The following is a 19,871-nucleotide window of genomic DNA, read 5'->3' as shown; positions in this document are numbered from 1 at the left end:
TATGCGAAAATCACCTTACTGAAAATGTAAATTGCTGCGAAGTAATATTTTTAATCATGCCTCCAGTTTTTCACGCAAGCCGCGCGTTGGCACGACCTGTTATATGGTAAGCTATAGTTCAAACCTAACAAAGCCGTTGGCGATGATGATACCAATGGAAACATTGTTATTAATTCATTTGATGTCTTAAGAAATATTATTTTTAGGATATTTTCATGTCCCATCAGACAAGGAATTTTTCCTAATCAATTAAAAATAGCAAAGGTTATACCAATATTTAAAGGAAGAGATTTAACTAATATTAGCAATTACCGTCCTATATCCATTCTTTCCATTTTCTCAAAAGTTTTAGAAAGAATTTTTATCATAGAATATATAATCACCTATTAAATAATAATCTCATATATATCAACCAATGTGGTTTTAAAAAAAATAATTCTACGGAACATGCAGTTATCGAGTTTTCAAGAAGTATAACTGAATCATTTGAAAACTCCCAATATACTTTGGGAGTTTTCATAGATTTAGCAAAAGCATTTGATACCGTAGATCATGAAATTCTTATAAAAAAGTTACAATATTATGGAATAACTGGTAATGTTCTAAAATGGATTAAAATCTAAATAATCCCAAGCAATATGTCTACGTTGATTCAAATTGGCATAGTAATTTGCTTGATATAACATGTGGAGTACCCCAGGGATCAATACTAGGACCCTTACTATTTCTTATTTACATCAATGACCTCTATAAAGCCTCAAACGTAATGACCATTATATTCGCAGATGACACTAATCTGTTTTTATCTCACAACAACATAAATTATCTATTTGAAAACATGAACAACGAACTAATTAAAATCTCTGATTGGTTCAAGACAAATAAATTATCTCTCAATATTGATAAAGCCAAATGGATTTTCTTCCACCATCATTTTAAAAAACACTCACTGCCAAATGACATGCCTTTTCTTTTTATTGACAATACTCTAATAAAACAAGTAAGGTTTACCAAATATTTAGGCGTTTATATTGATGAAAAACTCTCATGGAAAAAACACATAGAAAACTTGGGTAATAAAGTATCCAAAAGTATCGGAATATTATATAAAACAAGACTATATCATTCATTTTATCCATTGCCACCTAAATTATGCAAATGTTGCGTGGGGTAGTACAAATAAAAGTAAACTTGAACCTCTATATCGTCAACAAAAACATGTTGCACGCCTTATTAATTTTAGGGATCGTTTTACTCATGCCAAGCCTCTCCTAATTGACATGAATGTTTTTACTATATACGAGCTGAAAATTTTCAATGTTCTTTGTTTCATGTATAAATGTAAAACAGTTTATCTCCTGAACCCTTTCAAAGTTTATTTACTTTGAAATAAAAGAACAAATATATCTTAAGAAATGATAAAGCTATTCGACAACCTTCTTACCATACAAATTTTGGAAAGTTTTGCATCTCGTTTCGTGGAGCTTTTCTGTGGAATAATTTCAAAAAATTTTAATGTTTTTAAGAAATTTAGTTATCCCTCCTTTGAACTGAAACTAAAAAATATTATATTTTCAATTGATGAAATACCTATGTTTTTTTAAAATTTTGATTTTGAGTTTTCTTATTTCGTGTTTTCCAGAAAAATACTTTATTATCAAAGTTATTATATATTATAAACATATACTGTGTTCTTATGTACTAATTCTGTAAAGTTTTTCTTTAATAATGTAATATATTGTTTACTGAAATATACTTTGTAAAATATATTGAGTATGAATGTGTATATTTATGTGTATATTTATGTGTATATATGTAAGTTCGTATGCACCTGTGTGAGAGAACAATAATTCTAGTAAAGCCTACCATATTTCAAGGTAATTTAAGAAAAACTCTAAATACTATAATTATTAACAATAAATTATACGATAGCCCATGATAGTTCCATCTTTATGATAATTCTATCTTTGCCATCTAGTGATTTGCTTATGGTAGAATTACTCGATCAAGAAACTAAAAAGTGTGTCCTTATAAATGCAAAAAATCGATTTAAAAAGTACAATAAATATATTTAAACAAGGACAAGACACCAACTGAGCAAGCATTTGAACGTACACTAAGAGAAGAAAGAAATAATAAAAATAAGGAACTTTCTAATGTAGTTAATGGTTCAGAAAGGAGGCTTCGCTTCGGAGAGAGTAATGGAAATAAGTTTTACTACGGAATCAGAAATGGAGAACTTAGACGAATTGATTACCACCCATCCCAATAAGAGTAGTAGCAGATTAATATTAAGCTCAAAAAAACAAAATCTCAAATTTTCAAAAAGTAATAAAAAGAATATATGTCAAACAAATCAAATATTTGAGGAAGAAAATAATAACCAATTAAAAGTGCCTTTATACAAATGCTACCTCATTAAATTCAGATGAAGTAATTGAATTATCATTATTAGCTTCAACATACAAATCTCATATTTTATTTATCACGGAAACTTGGTTCAAAGAAGATTCTTTAGTGAATATTGAAAATTATTATTTACACAAATTTAACAGAAATTACAACATTTCAAACAGAAATAATAGCGGTTGGTGTAGCAATGTTAATGACAATATATAATCATTTGAAACTAAAAACTCATCTATGGTTATTAGAAAATCTGAACAAATTCGGTGCCTTATCAAGTATGGAGTTAAAACTATTAAACTTGACTGTACTTATCGTCCGCCGTCAAAATCAAAAGCTATTTACAATGCCAAAAAATCAATTAACACTAACCTTGAAATGCCAAGCCAAGCTGATGATGAAATAATTCAAAGTATACAAACAGCAAAAAATGAGTTATGCAGAAAAATATACACCGGTATATTCATGTGGTGATTTCAATTTTCCATACATCAAATGGTATGAAGATGGTTCTGTTTAAATTAATGGTAATAAAAACAGCATTGGTGCTAGAGTTGTAGATCTTATTAACAATATAAATATCATTCAAAATTTAATGTTTCCAACATTCATCCAAGAAAATAAAATGCCTAAGAATATATTGTATCTTGTCATAAATGAATCATCAGACCGAATCAAACACATAGAAAATTTACCACCACTTGGATTAGTTAGTCAAGGCCATTTGTTACTAAATTTTAATTACAATTTATCATGTAATGAAGATGAAACTAATTATTTAACATTCATGTAAAATTACCATAAAAGTGATTTCAATTTTATCATTAAATATTTTCAAAATATAGATTGGTTAAAAGAGTTAAGCAACTTAAATATAAATGACAGTTACAACTTATTTTTGAATCATTATAACTACATAACAAATACGTTTGTACCAAAAGTGATATGCAAAAATAAAAATACACCTCTTTGGCTCAATCGTACACTTTTAATGCTCATAAATAAAAAAAATAGATTATTGCGTAAAAGTCAAATTTCAAAGTGGAATAATATAAAAAAAGCTCGTTGAACAATATAAAAAAATAAAATCTTCTCTACAAATACAAAAAAGATTAACTATTAAAAAACTTGAACATAGTTTAGCTTTTGATACAAAAAATCCCAAACGTTTGTTTAGTTATGCTAAAAGTTCATGCAAAATCAGACATCAAATCAATTCGTAATAAACGTGGAGTTACTGGTACAAATGGTAGATTCATTGCTGACACATTAAATGATTATTTCAAATCAGTCTTCAATAACTATTCAGTTAGCAAAGATTCTTCACTACTTTCAGATCGTACAACTGAGCGTTAATCAAGTCTTCATTTTTCAATAGATGAAATCGAAAATTTAAACCCAAATAAAACACCCAGACCGGACAACATCCACCCAATGATGTATAAAACAATGTGGCAATGTATTATCTAAACCTCTAACAATTATATTCAACAAATCACTATCAGAAAGATTGATTACTCATGCATAGCGTAATGCAAATGCAACTTCAATATTTAAAAAAAGGTGATACAAATGAACCAAGTAATTATAGACCAGTTTCTCTCACATCTATTCCATGTAAATTAATGGAAAGCTTAGTAAACAATGACATCGAAATAATCTCTCAAAACTAAATTTATTGTCTCAATCTCAACATGGTTTTGTAAAGAATAAAGCATGTGTTACAAACTTATTAGTATCCAATGATTATGTTACAAAATGCCTAGCTGACAAAAATGTAGTAGATGTGATATATCTGGACTTTTTAAAAGCTTTTGACACAATCTCTCACACATTATTAATTCTCAAGCTGAAAGCTTATAGAATAATTGTAGATCTTCTTGATTGGATTAAAAACTTTCTCGCTAATAGAAAACAGAGATTAGTAAGTGGAGAACACATATCTGATTGGGCTTACGTTACTAGCGATGTCCCACAAGGTTAAGTTTTAGGCCCAATACTTTTCATAATTTACATCAATGACATGCCTGACAATTTAAAATGTCTCAGTAAACTATATGCATATGATTATAAGTTAATAAATGAGCTACGAGTAAAAAGTATTCCTAATGATAACAGTGACATTCAAACTGATTTAAATAAAATCATTGAATGGACAAAAGTTTGCTTAATGAAGCTGAAACTAGAAAAATGTAAAGTTATGCATATGGGAATTATGGAAAGAAACAAACCGCACTCAAACTATTCACTTCAAGATTCAACCAAGTATTTAAATTACGATTTGGAAAAATCAGATGCAGAAAACGATCTTGGTATACTCATTTCAAGTGGTGCTAAATATTTTCATCAAGTTATCCTTGCTAGTAATAAAGCTAACAGAATGCTTAATATGTTAAAAAAAACGTTTACATCATGGGATTTAGTGTTACGACCAAGTTGAATATGCAATCAGTGCTTTGTCACCCTATAAAATAAAAGATATAAAGATTATTGAGAAAATTCAAAGCCGATCTACAAAAGTCCCAACCATATGCAAACATCTTGGTTTCACAGAGAGATGCATCATGTTTCAAATTAAAAAACTAGAGGATTGTAGAATAAGAGGAGACTTAATTCAAAAGTTTAAAATCGATAAAGGTCTTACCATCATTAACTGGCATTATTAAAGGTCTTACCATCATTAAACTAAACCTGTCATTCGTTCAGCTCGATGTGGTAAACGAGAACAATTTGTACGCAAATTTAACAGAAATATATATTAGGGGGTTGACTTTTGAATTTTTTTCACTTAAAAATGAATGGATATATTTCTAAAAGCTGACATTATTAAATTTATTTATAGAAATACATGCTTTTAGATATTTGGTTGCAAAAACATCTACCGTAGAAACGTTTTTTTTTTTAATTTTTTTTTTATCAAGCTAAAAAGGAAACCTTTTTTTGCGTTTTTTATACATTTTTTATTGTTTTGCATGATACAAATAATGGTAATATATATATAATTTTATGTATAAATCGTTTAAATTCATCAAATAATAATTGCTTCTGCATGTGTAATCTTTAATTGTCGTTTGCTGTCAAAATAAGCGTCTTCAAATCAAGGTGATTATTTTGTGTTTACTAATGACACACTTTATGTGTGCCTAAAATGTAAAATAGATTTAATCTTAAGCTTCATATGTAACTTACAATTATAATGAACGTATACTTTATAATTTAGAAATGTCAAGAATAAGCTCGCAAAGAGCTGAAAAACCTGAAAATATCAAAGCTTGGTCTCAAAATCTAGTACACTTTGAGAAATAAAAATCAACAAGATCTTACATACCCAAAGTTTTAGAGCCACTTGATAATTTGAATAAATTGCCAAAAGCTTATTCTGCTATTGGTCGGTTTTAGAGAAGTCAGTTTATTCGAGATGTAAAAGAGTTGGCGCAGAATTATCTGATTTATGGCTCAAGCTTAGTTTACCAAAAGTAAATGAAAGGTCTATAACAAAAAAATTGGAAGTTCTCATAAAAAATATAATTTAGTTCAAAAATCTAAACAATTTCTTGAAGAAAAGTGGGATTATTTATATGATATTACTAAAGTAAATGACGCTTGATTTGTGACTTCATTGCATCAACTTGGTCTGATATATGGTTTTCTGACATGCAATACTCAGAACATGATTTTAAAAATTTAGAACAAGCAATAACTTCAACTTCAATCATTAAGATTTTAAAAAATGTTTGACCACATGCGTATTCCATTTCCAAGTGTGGAAAGATTTTCCACCCTTAGAAATGGGATACCCAGGTGGCAAAAATCAGCATTTTTGATACCTACTTTTCTTCGCTTTTCATCGCGGTCAAAAAGTAGCTGAAGCCGCTCGTGACATATGCAACGTGTATGGAGAAAGTGTCAGGTGAGCGAGCAGCACAGAAATGGTTTGCGAAGTTCAAAAACAACGACTTTGACCTCATAGACATTCCTCGCAGCGGACAACCCAAAGAATTTGGTGAGGAGCATCTCAAGATACTTTTGAAGGTAGATGGTCACCAAACAAGTCGTGAATTGGCCGGAAAAATGAACTGTGATCATAAGACGATCCTCAATCATCTACACTCAATGGGATTTTCAGAAAAGCTCGGAGCCTGTGTGCCTCACAAGCTTAACAAAGTCAACAAGGAAAATCGTTTTCAAACGCTTAGAGTCAAGCAAGATCTCCACTCAAAAAAGACCATGATCTGCGTTTGGTGGGACTGCGAAAGCATGATAAATTGGGAAATGCTTAAAAGGAACACAAGAATCAACAAGGAGCTCTACATTGCACATCTACGCCGCGTAAATGAGGCTATGCGACTAAAAAAAAATGACTGACAAGACCAAGTCATCTTGCTCCACGACAACGCCAGACCTCATGTAGCTCAAGTCGTCAAAACCGCACTCCTAGAGCTTGAATAGGAGGTTTTTCAACATTCGCCGTACTCTCCGGATCTTGGCCAACAGATTATCACTTTTTTCGTTCCTTGTCGAATCAAATGAGGGGGGGGGGGCGATTAATTTCGATGGCGAAGAGGACCTCAAAATTTTTGGCAAAGCGGCAGCAACAAATTAGTCGAGAGAGGGAGGAGATTGTAAACAGTAACGGCGAATACATAATTGGTTAATTTATTGTTATAGCTATTGTTTCTAGTTTACAGAAAGCTCTTTCAAAAAAACCAAACGAACTTATTCCCCAACCGAGTAATTATTAAGATATATTTCAATTACTTAACTAAAAGTTTCACGCAGTAGCTATTATCAGATGTAATAACAACAAAAAGTAACGACAAAAATTAAATGCAAAAAATGCTATGGAGTGTCCGCTTTGATGACATTAAAGTTCTTTATTAAAAATTTATTATCATGGCGGCATTTTGACGCATGCTCGATTGGTTTGTTAAGCAAATTTAATGGTGATGTAATAGTGTGATATTTTTCTATCAACCATAAATTGCAAAATTTACCACCAGGTTTGAATGGCTCCACTTGATCGAGAATATTCCATTTTAATATAGGTTCTATAGCTTGATATTTGCATTTTCAGTGGAGTTGGCCTTACTTTCATAAACAAAGGAGTTTTTATGTTTATACCATATGCCATTAAAAATTTTCTCAATAAACCCAATGTAATAATATCCTTCTTCTTCTTGGTGAGTTTTTATGTTACAAATAAAGATAAGATTTTTTGTAAGGCATTTTCCATTGAGTGGGCGTAAGGCGTTTGTCGATAATTGCATAATTGATTGGCATTTTCATAAGAATTAAATAATATTTTTTTATCATGAGAAGTAATAATACTCTTGATGTTTGGAAGGCAGCTCTAACTAACCTCAAAAATGTTTCGATTAAAAAGTCTGTGAAATTTGTGGCCTTTAATTTATATTTATCAATTTTACTCAAAAATATTTTTACTACGTTTGTTCTGACGTTGAGCAAATAAGGTGAGTTAAACCAGATAATGTTTCTTTGTCGTGATTTTCTATTATATTTCTGGAGATTTGGAATAAAATTGATCTAATCTTTGAATCCACAAGAATCGAGAGCGTTATTATAAAATAGTGCGGTTCTATCAAAAGCTTCTTTGCTTGAAGAAATATTACTGATGATTAGATCATTTTAAGGTACCGATTTAATAATACTTGGTGGATGATAAGAATTGATGTTAATATATAAAGGATTATCTGCTGATTCTCTATAAGGTTTAAAAGAGTTCTCAGAAAGGTCAAATGTGATATCAAGAAAATTTGCGGTTTATAAGTTTGGTCTGATAGTGGTGTTAAGATTAAAATTGTCTTTAAAAATTTTTATAGGTTTTTCTTTATTTTTTTCCAATTGAGGACCACTGATATTATAGAAGCAGCAAAGACCATCATCTCTATATGGACCGGTAGTATTAAGACTTATTCATTGTGATATTCATTGACAATGGTGTATAAGATATAGAGACCAAGAAATTAGCATAATTCGGCTCCGTCAAAACTATCCATGGTGACATTGAAATTAGGGTCCACTGACTTTTAAATCCACATAATATTTCCTAAAAAAAGTAAAGATTTCCTGGTATGGTAAATAATTTCGAGTGATTTATCAGGAATTTTGAAGAAGTTGTTTCGAAATTGAAGGGTAAAACACGTCAGTATCGTACCGAATGAAAGTACATTTATTTTTTGTTGGGTATGGATTTGAACCATTTTATGACGTCATTTGTGCTGTGCCATTGGTGTGCATTCCTAACTTTACTATTGATATCATCCAATAAATTTTTACTTACTTTTCCAAGTTCAGGTTTAGCTTGATTTGTTAATCAGCACTGTGTATTGTTGGAGCAATTATCCTTATGACTTTTTAAGGTAATGAATGCTGTATTCATGGCTTGATGCTCGTGCCAATCATCTATGCCCAAGTCTTTTGCTATGATTTTAGCATCTGTGTTAATAATGTTATATTGTGTGATATCAGATTTTTTATAGGTTTTAGTAATATTTTCAGTATAAAGTTTATGATACGAAGGTTTATCTAGCTTATAAAGGTTTCTTGGTTTAACAGCAAAGACGAAAACATTACTTAAAGATGTTATTTTTACAATGTCAGTTTGCAATTACTTTTGAAAATTGTTTTGAATTGTAGAAAATGAAATGTTCTTCATTAGCTTAATTTAAGCTTAAAACTTAATTAGCTTAACTAGCTTAATTAAGTTGTTTATATATATATATATATATATATATATATATATATATATATATATATATATATATATATATATATATATATATATTATATATATATATAAATATAAATATGTATATGTATATATATATATATATATATATATATATATATATATATATATATATATATATATATATATTATATATATATAAATATATATATATATATATACATATATATATATATATATATATATATATATATATATATATATATATATATATATATATATCCCCAAATCACAGGAACAGCCATGGGTACAGATTTCGCACCAGACTGCTTGTCTCACAATTAGTTATTTAGAAAAACAATGCTTTTTCGGAAAATTTCACCGAAATACTTTTCCAAAGAAGGAGTTAAAATTATTGAACGGTTCTAATTTAGATAAGTTTACGATGGTTTCAACATATTGCCAAAATATCTAGATAATGCTAAGTTCCAAATGTCCCTTACAGAATTACATGGTTCAATTAATTTTTACATTAAAACGGATATTTTTTATAAAGAAACAAACACTCATGACTATTTAAACTTTAACAGTCATCATCCGTATCATATAAAAAAGAAAATGCCTTATAACCTTCCTAAAAGAATAATCGTTTTTAGGTCTGATTATGCTACAAAAAAACTACGTCTAGCGGAACTTAAATTATGGTTAAAGAGTGTCATTTCCCTGATTATGTAATAGCAAAAGTGTTTCATAATGCAAAGTTATAAGGGCCAACGCCAATGAAACAATAAAAATAAGTTTTTCCTTTGTAATCAACATTCTATAGTATTTTAAACTGTCAACCAATTTTAATTAAACCTAACCTTTTACTTAGTTTATCTGAAAATGAAAGATTTAAAAAAGTTATTTCAAGTATTCAACCAGTAATTGTCTGCAAACAACCACCAAACTTACTGAAGCAAATAACGTGCTCAAAATTTCACTCTACGGCATCTGTCAAGAAAATGGGACTACTCAAATGCAAGTCGATGTAAAATCTGCCGGTTATATTTAAAAGAAGTAGATAAATTTGAGAAATCCAATGGCACTATTTGGAACATTAAAAGTCCCATTACATGTAATAGAAAAATGTCATTTTTAATCTAAAATGCTTATCATGTAATGGACTATCTACTTATACTGGAAAAACAAACAATTTAAGAAACCGCACAAATGCACATATTTCCAGTTGCAAAACTGGCAATTCAACAGATAGATTCGAATCATGTATATGATTGCAAGAAAGTACACAATAAAACTATGGAGCCATTCTTTCAGCTTTTTGTTTTTCTCGAAGTAAAAAATGAAAATAATTTGATGACCTGTTTTTGATTGTTGAAAATTATTTTCAAAAACAAAAACATGACACCTTCAACTAATACTTCCTTTTATAATAACATAACAATGGTAACTCATAGTTACAAAACCGCAATTAAATATTTCTATTATACAACTTTTTACAAATATATAATAGTACTACTGATGATTAATACTGAAAGGCCTCTAGTACTATTTAATATTTTCTTAGTAATATTTTAACATAATAAACTTTTTCTTAAAAGAATTAATTCATTTTTTGAATATTGATGTTTTGCTTGGCTTCTTTTTCCTTCATATTGTTTAACGTCAAATTTTTTGCTATATATATAGGTTAAAATGCAAGTCAAAAATTCCCAATAAATTAAAGATGATTCAAAAACACGTTTTAATAACTATAAAATAGTTATAAAAGTTTTTTTTATAAGTTTTTTTATATTTATTTGATGTTTATTGATTATTTATATATATATATATATGATGTTTATTAAAAAGTATTATGGTTCAAAAAAATGCTTTAAAAGCGTCTGTCGTTTCACTTTTCTAATCAAAACTTCTATTCCTGTTTAATCGGAAAGGAATTTAGGAATCATAAATTATCATTTTACAAGTATTCGAATTTCCTCTTAACGCTTTTACATAAATAGAATTTATATTTAAAATATTTTTATTTCATTTAAGAAAAGAAAAGTTAAATCATATTTGACCATTTTACCGATGGCGGATAAATTTTATCCGCCATTTGTAAAAAGGTCTTCACTTTTCGGATCGAAGTTAGACATCTAGTTTATATAAAGTATATCATTGGAATAATGATGACAATTGGTAAACTACGACTTAGTTTTGGATACCTATGTTTCGATATTTGAATCAAAAGAAATTGGATTTTTTTAATTTATATTATACATGATAACGAGAGTTGAAATATTGTAATAAAAATTAATGTAAAAATAAAGAGTTACATCCATTATAAAAGTTTTCATTTAATTATATAAATTAAACTCTTGTTGTGATGTCTATTCAAATTTATATTTAAATTAGAAATTCAAAATATTATTTTACAGAGAAGACAACCAGCTAAACAAACAGGGTGATTTCTAAATGTAGGCACAAAAATAAATTTCTACTTTTATTATTTGATAGGGGAGATTAGTTTCTCCATAACATCTTCTAGTATTATAACGTCAGAACCAAATTGTTTCAATAACTAAGTTTTCAATAACTCAATTGTTTCAGAACTCAGCTGTTTCAATTTCTAAAAAACAGCTAAGTACTTATTATTGCCTTATTATCTATCATATGTAATATTGTGCATGGTTAAAGTTATTATTCTAAATAGTGTCAAATTGTTAAATCTGTTTTAAAAATAAATATTTAACGAAGTACTAAATCTGTTTAAAAAATAATTATTTAAAACAAATTTTTATTTTTTAAGTAATAATAAATTTTTTTAAAAAGAGGTCTCAGCTATTCGACGCAGTTTTAACGCCGTTGTCCTTGTTCAAAAGCGGTGGGAAGTGTCTTATCTCGTAATTCGTTAATTTGCGCATAATTAATCTCAAGTGACTCTCTTATTTCTTTTTTGTTTCTCCAATATTTTATCAATAAATTATCATGGATTAAAATAATTATCATGGATTATGGTTTATATATATGGCCTTATATGGTTATTATGGTTCTTCAAAATAACTTGTTAAAATAATACAACTAATTTTAAATAAAAATAAAACAAGGTTACTGAACTTGTCTTTATTTTTTCACGAAGCAAAAACCTGGGTTATGAAGTAACCCAGGTTTTTGCTTCGTGAAAAAATGAAGACGTGAAAACCCTAATGAAATTCAAGTCTCGTTTAATGTGATAGCTTTGTAGCCCTCGATTCCATATGACAGAGCGATTCCTGTAAATATTGACATACTCAACAATGATAAAAATGATCTCGCAAAAAGAACTAAGTTAACTCTTACTGATATTCATCAACTAATTGAAGTCTGCCTAAGCCAATGCTACTTTTTATATAAAAACGTAATTAGAACTATACCAAATTCTGACCCTATTGGGCTATCACTTATGGTCGTTGTTGCAGAGGAATTTTTGCAACATTTAGAAACAAAAACTTTGAGGCTTGCGGAAATAAACTTATTCTCACCGAAGTCATTCAAACGGTATGTAGATGAAAACCATGCGAGATTTGAATCATCAGAAAAACACGACAAAACTGTTAAATCAACAAGATCCCGCAATTCAAAACACATCAAAAATAGAAAACTAAAGGAAGGAGTTAAACTTTCTAGATATAACAGTAATAACTACAAACAATATCCACTATGACTTAAAAATTGATCGAAAATCCGCAATTACGAATATACAAATAAAATCGAATTCAAACATTAATCCTGCAAAAACTTCTTTAAAGGTTTTATATCAAGAGCCTTAAAAGTTTGTTCCTCAAAATACCTTCAAGACGAAATACAATTAATAATAAATATGCTTTTCGAAAATGGCCATAAAATGGCGATAAAATTAAGGGGTAAACAGATTCTAAGGGGTAAACAGATTTTATCTGTTTACAGCCTCGCACCCCTGCTTCATCTACAGCGGAGAAAATAGAATTAGCCTCACCTTTATTTTTTGTTCTAATTTAACAAAAATTGCAGGTAAACAATTATGAAATCTACTTTATTTCTTGTTACTTCTACTACAACTAAAAAGTTTATAAATTGGTATGCTTAATTAATTCCAAATGGAAAAAAAAAATTAAAAATATTCAATTTGTGGAGAAAATAGAATTAGCCTCATTAGCGTTATATACAAAAAATAAAGAAAATATTTTGTTTTTTCGCTCATTTAGTATTTAGTATAGCTTCCTGAATTTTTAATGACTTCAAATATGCGGTTTGACATACTAGTCACAAGATTTTGGATAGTTTCTATAGATATTTCATTCCAAGCTTCTCTGATACGAGTTTTCAGCTCCAAAGTGCATTCAAATTGCTTACCATTTTCATAAACCTTTCTAGAAAGTATTCCCCATAGATTTTCAATTGGGTTTAGGTCTGGACTACGTGCGGGCCATTCCATTACGTGAATATTTTTTTCTCTAAACCAAGCTTTTGTAAGCTTTGAATTATGGATAGTAGCATTATCTTGTTGGAAAGTGAAAGTTTCACCCATCAATTCCTCACCATGTTCAAGTAAACTTATTTCTAATAAGTCAATGTAGTCCTGTGAATTCATTTTTGTTGAAATCCATGCCAGTGGAAGTTTTCCAGCAAAGGAAAAAGCCCCCCAAACCGTAACATTTCCACCCCCAAAGTTACGACTCATCCGAGTTTCTTTCTCTTTTCGAAAATCGTGCCAGTAATATTGATAGCCATCAGGACCATCTAGATTGAACTTTTTTTCATCACTGAAGAGAACTTGATGCCACTCTTCTTGCCAAGACATGTGTTCTTTCGCAAATTGTAATCTAACTTTTTTATGACGAGCAGTAAGTTTTGGTTTTGGTTTACGCTTTTTCCAAACTGTGTTTGGATCTTCATGTAAGATTTGTCTCACACGTTGAACAGATACAGGTAATTGTAAATCAGCACGAATTTGAGATGCAGTCATGTGCTGAGCAGCAGCACGACGTACAATAACTCGTTTAGTACGATTATCAATTTTACGTTTGCCACCACTTCCCTTATAGGCTCCATAATTAACGCCAATCTTGAAGTAATTGTTAACCACTTTTGGAGATCTTTTAATTTTCTTTGCAATTTCCCGATTAGATAAGCCTGTATCTTTGTATGCTTTGATTACTGCTAATTCTTCATTCGTTAAACGCTTACCACGTCCCATTTCAAATAAAGGTATCAAAAACCAAATGTTAAAAACTTTATGAGCACTGATTTCACAGTCTTTGTTTAACTTACAAATAATAATAAAAAACTAACTCACAAATGCGTATCACCAGATCAAAATATACAAGTAAACTGAAAATAATTATTGATGAGGCTAATTCTATTTGTTACCGCAAATATCAAGTATTATACATTTTATGGTTTTATCAAATGTTCCGCAATTTAATTATGCTATATTATAATCTAAAAAGTTGTTGTTTGTAACAGTAATTATATGTGTGTGGATACAAAAGTTGTACCGCACAAACTTGTTTACAGATTTACAAAATATTGGATCAGCACATGGTGAGGCTAATTCTATTTTCTCCGCTGTATAAGGCTGGTACAGATGTATTTTTAACACATTGTTTCCAGTTTAGGATGTTGAACGCTGAATCTTCTTGACTCAACGCTTGGATTTTGCTCGTGTCTCTATTATTATGACTAGTGCTAACAGTGCAATGTTGCGCATGGATGGTGTCCCTGTTCGTACTTTTGGTGAGCATTGTTGAGGCCGCATTTGGAACCCTTTGTTACGACTTAGGGTTTATTAATAGTAATGAGGCAATTTAACTATTAAATAGTGTACTGAGTACTATCTATGCTTTGAGTCAAGTTCTTTAACAAAGTTAAAAATGACTAAAGTACGAAAAACTGTAAAACACAAAAAACTATCGTTATCACCAAGTTCTCTAAACCTATCATTCACTAATATTCGAGGTCTTTGAAGTAAATTTTCTTCTGTTGAGTCTTATCTCCTGCAATGTTCACGAGAACTACTTGCTCTTTGTGAGACTAATATGAGTTCAGCCGTCTCATCTTGTGATTTTAGTGTTGATGGTTATCTTTCTTTAATTCGTAAAGACTTCAATAGCCACATGCTTGGCCAGGGCATTAACATTCGTAAGAATTTACCCATTTGTCGGGAAACTTGATTTGAATCGACAGACTATTCTTTTATGTGTTTTCGTTTAGTACCACTTCACTCTATTGCCTTTCTATTTGTTCTATATCTCTCTCCTTCACCTCAAGACTGCACTCTTTTCGATGTTATTTCTGATCATATTGACCAAGCCTCTCTCTTTATCCATAAGCCAATATCGTTGTTGTTGGTTACTTTAATGCTCAATTCACTAAATGACTTGACTCTAGTGTCAATGACTCTACTGGCGTTAAAGCCCTCAAATTTCGTCTTTCTCAATCTCTAACTCAAGAAGTCAACTTTCCAGCTTGCTTTCCAGACAACCCGAATCATTTATCTTCTCTACTCGACTTATGTCTTGTTTCTATACCTAGTCAGTGCTCAGTTTCTCCACGTTCACCCTTAGGTGCTTCTAATCACAATCTCTCTAAACCTATTATCTAATTCTTCTTCTTCATCTGAAACCCCATATCATCGTACCTCTTACAACTACAGTATAGCTGACTGGGACTCTTTCCGTGATTTTCTTCGTGAACTTTTCATAAATATCATCTCTTGATACAACTAGTTGCGTTCTACCTGGTATAGCTGTCAAACAGGTTGATCAATTGCTTGACATTTGCATCACTCCAGCTTCTTTATCAAAAGTGATTTCCTGCTTAGACTCTTCTACAGCTTGTGGTCCAGACAACATACCTGTTGTAGTCTTGCAGAAGTGTTCTCCGGAGCTGCCATCCATACTTTAAAAACTATTTAACAATTGTTTATCAGAGTCTTGTTTTCTGGCATGCTGGAAAGTGGCATCTGTTATCCCTATTTTCAAAATTTTCGGAAAGCAACCTGACTACCGTCCCATTAGTCTTCTTCCTATCATAAGCAAAGTTTTTGAATCTTTAATTAACAAAGACTTAATCTCTCATCTTGAATCTAATAACTTACTTTCTGATCATCAATATGGATTTTGATCTTCTTGTTCGGCAGATGATTTGCTAACAGTAATAACCAATAGGTTTTATTGACCATTAGATAGAGGTGGAGAGGTTAAGGCCATCGCTCTTGACATTTCTAAAGCTTTTGATAAAGTTTGGCATGCTGGTCTTCTCCATGAGGTTTCTTCTTACGGTATATCTGGTAGCATCTTTAAGATTATTGAATCCTTCCTTTCCAATCGTAGTATAAAAGTTGTCTTCAATGGACAACACTCTTCTTTATATTCTGTAACCTCAGGGGTTTCTCAAGGTTCAATTCTTGGCCCTACACTCTTTTTAATTTACATTAATGATCTTCCAGGTATTCTCACATCTAAGGTGGCATTGTTTGCTAATGATGCTACCACTTATTCTTGTCATGATAAAAAGCCAACATTCTCTGATTGCTTGAAAGGGGCATTTGAGCTGAAAAAAGATCTCACTTCTGCTACAGCATGGGGCTCACAGTGGCTGGTGGACTTTAATTTAGATAAAACTCAATTATTTTCAGCCAATCGTTATCGCAATAATTAAGATCTTCCTATATTTATGAACGGTAATGTATTCTATGAGTCATCTACCCTTCATCCTCTAGGATTAATTCCTACTTCCGATCTTTCTTGAAAACTGTATATCAAATCTATTAGAAAATGAGCATATGCTAAGGTTGCATCTCTTTGCCGTGCTCGACACTTTCTTACTCTAGATACTATTCTTTATCTCTATAAATCTTAAATCCGTCCTTGTATGGAATACTGTTCCCATATCTGAGGTGGATCTTCTAATGATGCCCTTCTCTTACAGACAAGGTGCAAAAAGACATTGTATACATAGTTGGACCTGCTCATGCAGTTAACCCCCAACCACTATCAGATCGACGTAATGTGCATCTCTTTCTCTTTTCTAAAAATACTATAATGGGCACTGCTCTAAAGAGCAACGTCTCTTATGACTTCTACTAAATTCATTCTCATGTTACTCGTCGTTTAATTATGTCTCATCTTTTTTCTGTTAGTGTTACTTAGTTCTCTAAAAACTCTTAATCGTCTAGTTTTTTTTCTCGAACATCAGTTCTTTGAAATTCGCTTCCTTCATCTTGCATTCTTGATTCATATAATTTGCAAGTCTTCTGTCAATCGTTATCTTGCTCTTTAAACTTCATCGTTTCTCTTCCAGAAATTTTCAATTCTAATAATGGTTGCTTGGAGCCTTGTTGGAAGCGAAGATGTTAAAAAAAAGGAAAAAAAGCAAAGATATTCTTCTTATTTTTTAACGTCATTAAAAAAAGTTAAGAATTTTTTTTTCGACGTTAATATTAATAAATTGTAATAGAATTATTAAACATCAAAATCAAAATGGTGGCTACTAAAATGAGACAAACAACACTTTCATTTAAAACACAAACACGATCAGAGTAAAAACAACTGCTCAAAAAGAAAATACTCTACGGTAGAAGTTCTTTAAAACTTTTATTTGAAATACATTTTTAGTAAAAATTCTCCCTCTAAATTTTATTAAAAAAAAAGTTTTTTTTAATAATGTCATAGTAGCATTTCATAAAACAATTTCTTCTACTATAAAAATTCAGTTTTTAAAATGCTAAAAAAAATTTCTTTTCTAGACTTGAAAAAAAAAATTCCTTAATAAATTTTTGGATGTTATCAAATTTTTAATTGAATAACGCGCCAGAAAATTTTTACTCTTAAACTGTTAACATTAACAGGTTGTTAAAACGCTTGTTATATGGAGGTTTCCATTTTAAAAATGCATTGATTTTATTTAAAATGTTTATTTTAAAAGGAATACGAAATTGTTAAATTTCAAGCATTAAGTTATTTTCGTAATTATAAAATTCAAAAATAAAGATCAGATGAGATGATAAATAAAGATCAGATGATCAAAGAACTTATAACAAAAAATCTCAAAATCAATAACAATCCTATTGGAGTAGTTGCAAGATAAAACAGAAAATGGTTACATAACAATAAAACTGTCATGGGTTCCAAGAATAGGAAATTTAAATTTTCCAAATTAAATGTATCTCTTGAGCTTTTTCCTTAATTTCAAAATTAAGGAAAGAGCTCAAGAGATACAACGCTAAAGTTATATTTAGAACATTAATTCTAACTACCATGAAAGGAAAATAAGAGAGTCACTTGAGATTAATTATGTCCAAACGAATTACGATATAAGACACTTCAGACCGCTTCTGAACAAGGTCAACGGTGTTAAGACTGCGTCAAATAGCTGGAGACCTCTTTTTAAAAAAATCATTGAGATTTCGATATAGTTTTTTACATAAGTTTTTTGTGAGATTCTTATTGTATTTTATTTTACTCTGACAATGTTCTAAGCTAATCAGACTGAAATATTACATAAGTATATTAAAAATTAGTAGCTGTGTTTCATGTTTTATATTTTAAATAAACATCAGAACTCATTCTACTGTAGTTTGTAATTTTTAAACGTTTTTTTATATTTTGAAATCAATCAATCAATCGTATATATATATATATATATATATATATATATATATATATATATATATATATATATATATATATATATATATATATATATATATATATATATATATATATATATATATATATATATATTCTAATATATATTCTGAAAAATAATTTCGTAAATATTTACAAATAGTAATTCTAGTAATCTTAAGTAAACACCAAAAACATAGATCTTTATATATATAATTAGTAATAATTAAAAGAATAGTAATTACAATAATAAAAATAATATTTATAGTAATAAACATAAGAACCACAATAATAATAACAACATCAATAACAATTATAAAAGCAGTGGCGGATCCAGCTTATTATCCTAGGGGAAGAATGGGGGGGGGGGGGAATTTGACCAACAACAAAAAATCTTTTTTTTCTTTAGATGAACCACTTTTTTATTTGAATATTTAGAATATTTTTAGAAAAGTTTGCTAATAAATATATTGAATGTATCAGTATATAAATGTCTTGAAAAAATCAAACGTTTAAAATAAATATTTAGTCTGTTATAAGGGACGGATTTATATCCTCGAGGGCCCTAGGCAGAAATACCACAATTTTTTTTCCACGATACCCCATTTGAAAATTAAGCCCGCTAAAATCATGGTGCATAGGCGTAGTCTTGTCTCCCAGCTAACACACCAGCGTTGGGCCAACGTTGGCCCGATGCTTCTTGTAACGTTGGCCCAACGTTGGCATCCAGCGTTGGGCCGATTCCTTGATGGCCGCCGGGCATACATTGGCCCGATTACATTGGCCCAATGCAGTTTAGCCAGCATTTATCCGACGATATATTTTATTAGGTTCAGTGAATTATAAACGCTACTTGTAACTAGCACGCAGTTAGTTAGGTCATTGTTAACATAAAAATTTTTAAATTTGTTTATTTTTAATGTATTAAAAAGATTGCAATTGCAATCGACGTATGATTAAAGCTATTTAAATTGTTTTAATCAAATGCAAGCTGAAATGTGTTTGTTATTTCATTCAAGCTAAATTTATTTTCAAGGTAAAAAACAAAACATATTCAATAAAATGAAATGTATATCAGATAATATTAAAACTGTTATACAATAATCTAGACATTATCTTCGCCATTT

General features: G+C 29.8%; 1 protein-coding gene and 1 long non-coding RNA gene across 2 annotated transcripts in view; one reads left to right on the top strand and one right to left on the bottom strand.

Annotated features, from left to right (window-relative positions):
* The first annotated feature begins 3,938 nt into the window (after window positions 1–3,938).
* Window positions 3,939–4,390, top strand: LOC136091127 (uncharacterized). Its single transcript, XM_065818112.1, has 2 exons — window positions 3,939–4,023; window positions 4,143–4,390. The coding sequence occupies exons 1-2, from the start codon at window positions 3,939–3,941 to the stop codon at window positions 4,388–4,390; spliced, it is 333 nt and encodes a 110-aa protein (XP_065674184.1).
* A 15,418-nt stretch (window positions 4,391–19,808) lies between these two features.
* LOC136090639 (uncharacterized) overlaps window positions 19,809–19,871 on the bottom strand; it is a 1,151-nt gene continuing 1,088 nt past the window's right edge. The window contains exon 3 of the long non-coding RNA XR_010643593.1: window positions 19,809–19,871. This exon is cut by the window's right edge and continues 139 nt beyond it. This is a non-coding gene — a long non-coding RNA (uncharacterized LOC136090639).

This window comes from Hydra vulgaris, chromosome 14, assembly GCF_038396675.1.
Source record: "Hydra vulgaris chromosome 14, alternate assembly HydraT2T_AEP".
Classification (NCBI taxonomy): domain Eukaryota; kingdom Metazoa; phylum Cnidaria; class Hydrozoa; order Anthoathecata; family Hydridae; genus Hydra; species Hydra vulgaris.
The sequence above is the reverse complement of the archived record's forward strand: the minus strand, read 5'-3'. Positions and strand labels throughout refer to the sequence as shown.

Excerpts from the sequence above, each read along its gene's own strand:
- LOC136091127 (XM_065818112.1), top strand. The coding sequence starts at position 3,939 with ATGCAAATGCAACTTCAATATTTAAAAAAAGGTGATACAAATGAACCA. Across the intron at positions 4,024-4,142 it reads TTCTCTCACATCTATTCCAT|TATCCAATGATTATGTTACA; the intron begins GTAAATTAATGG and ends CAAACTTATTAG.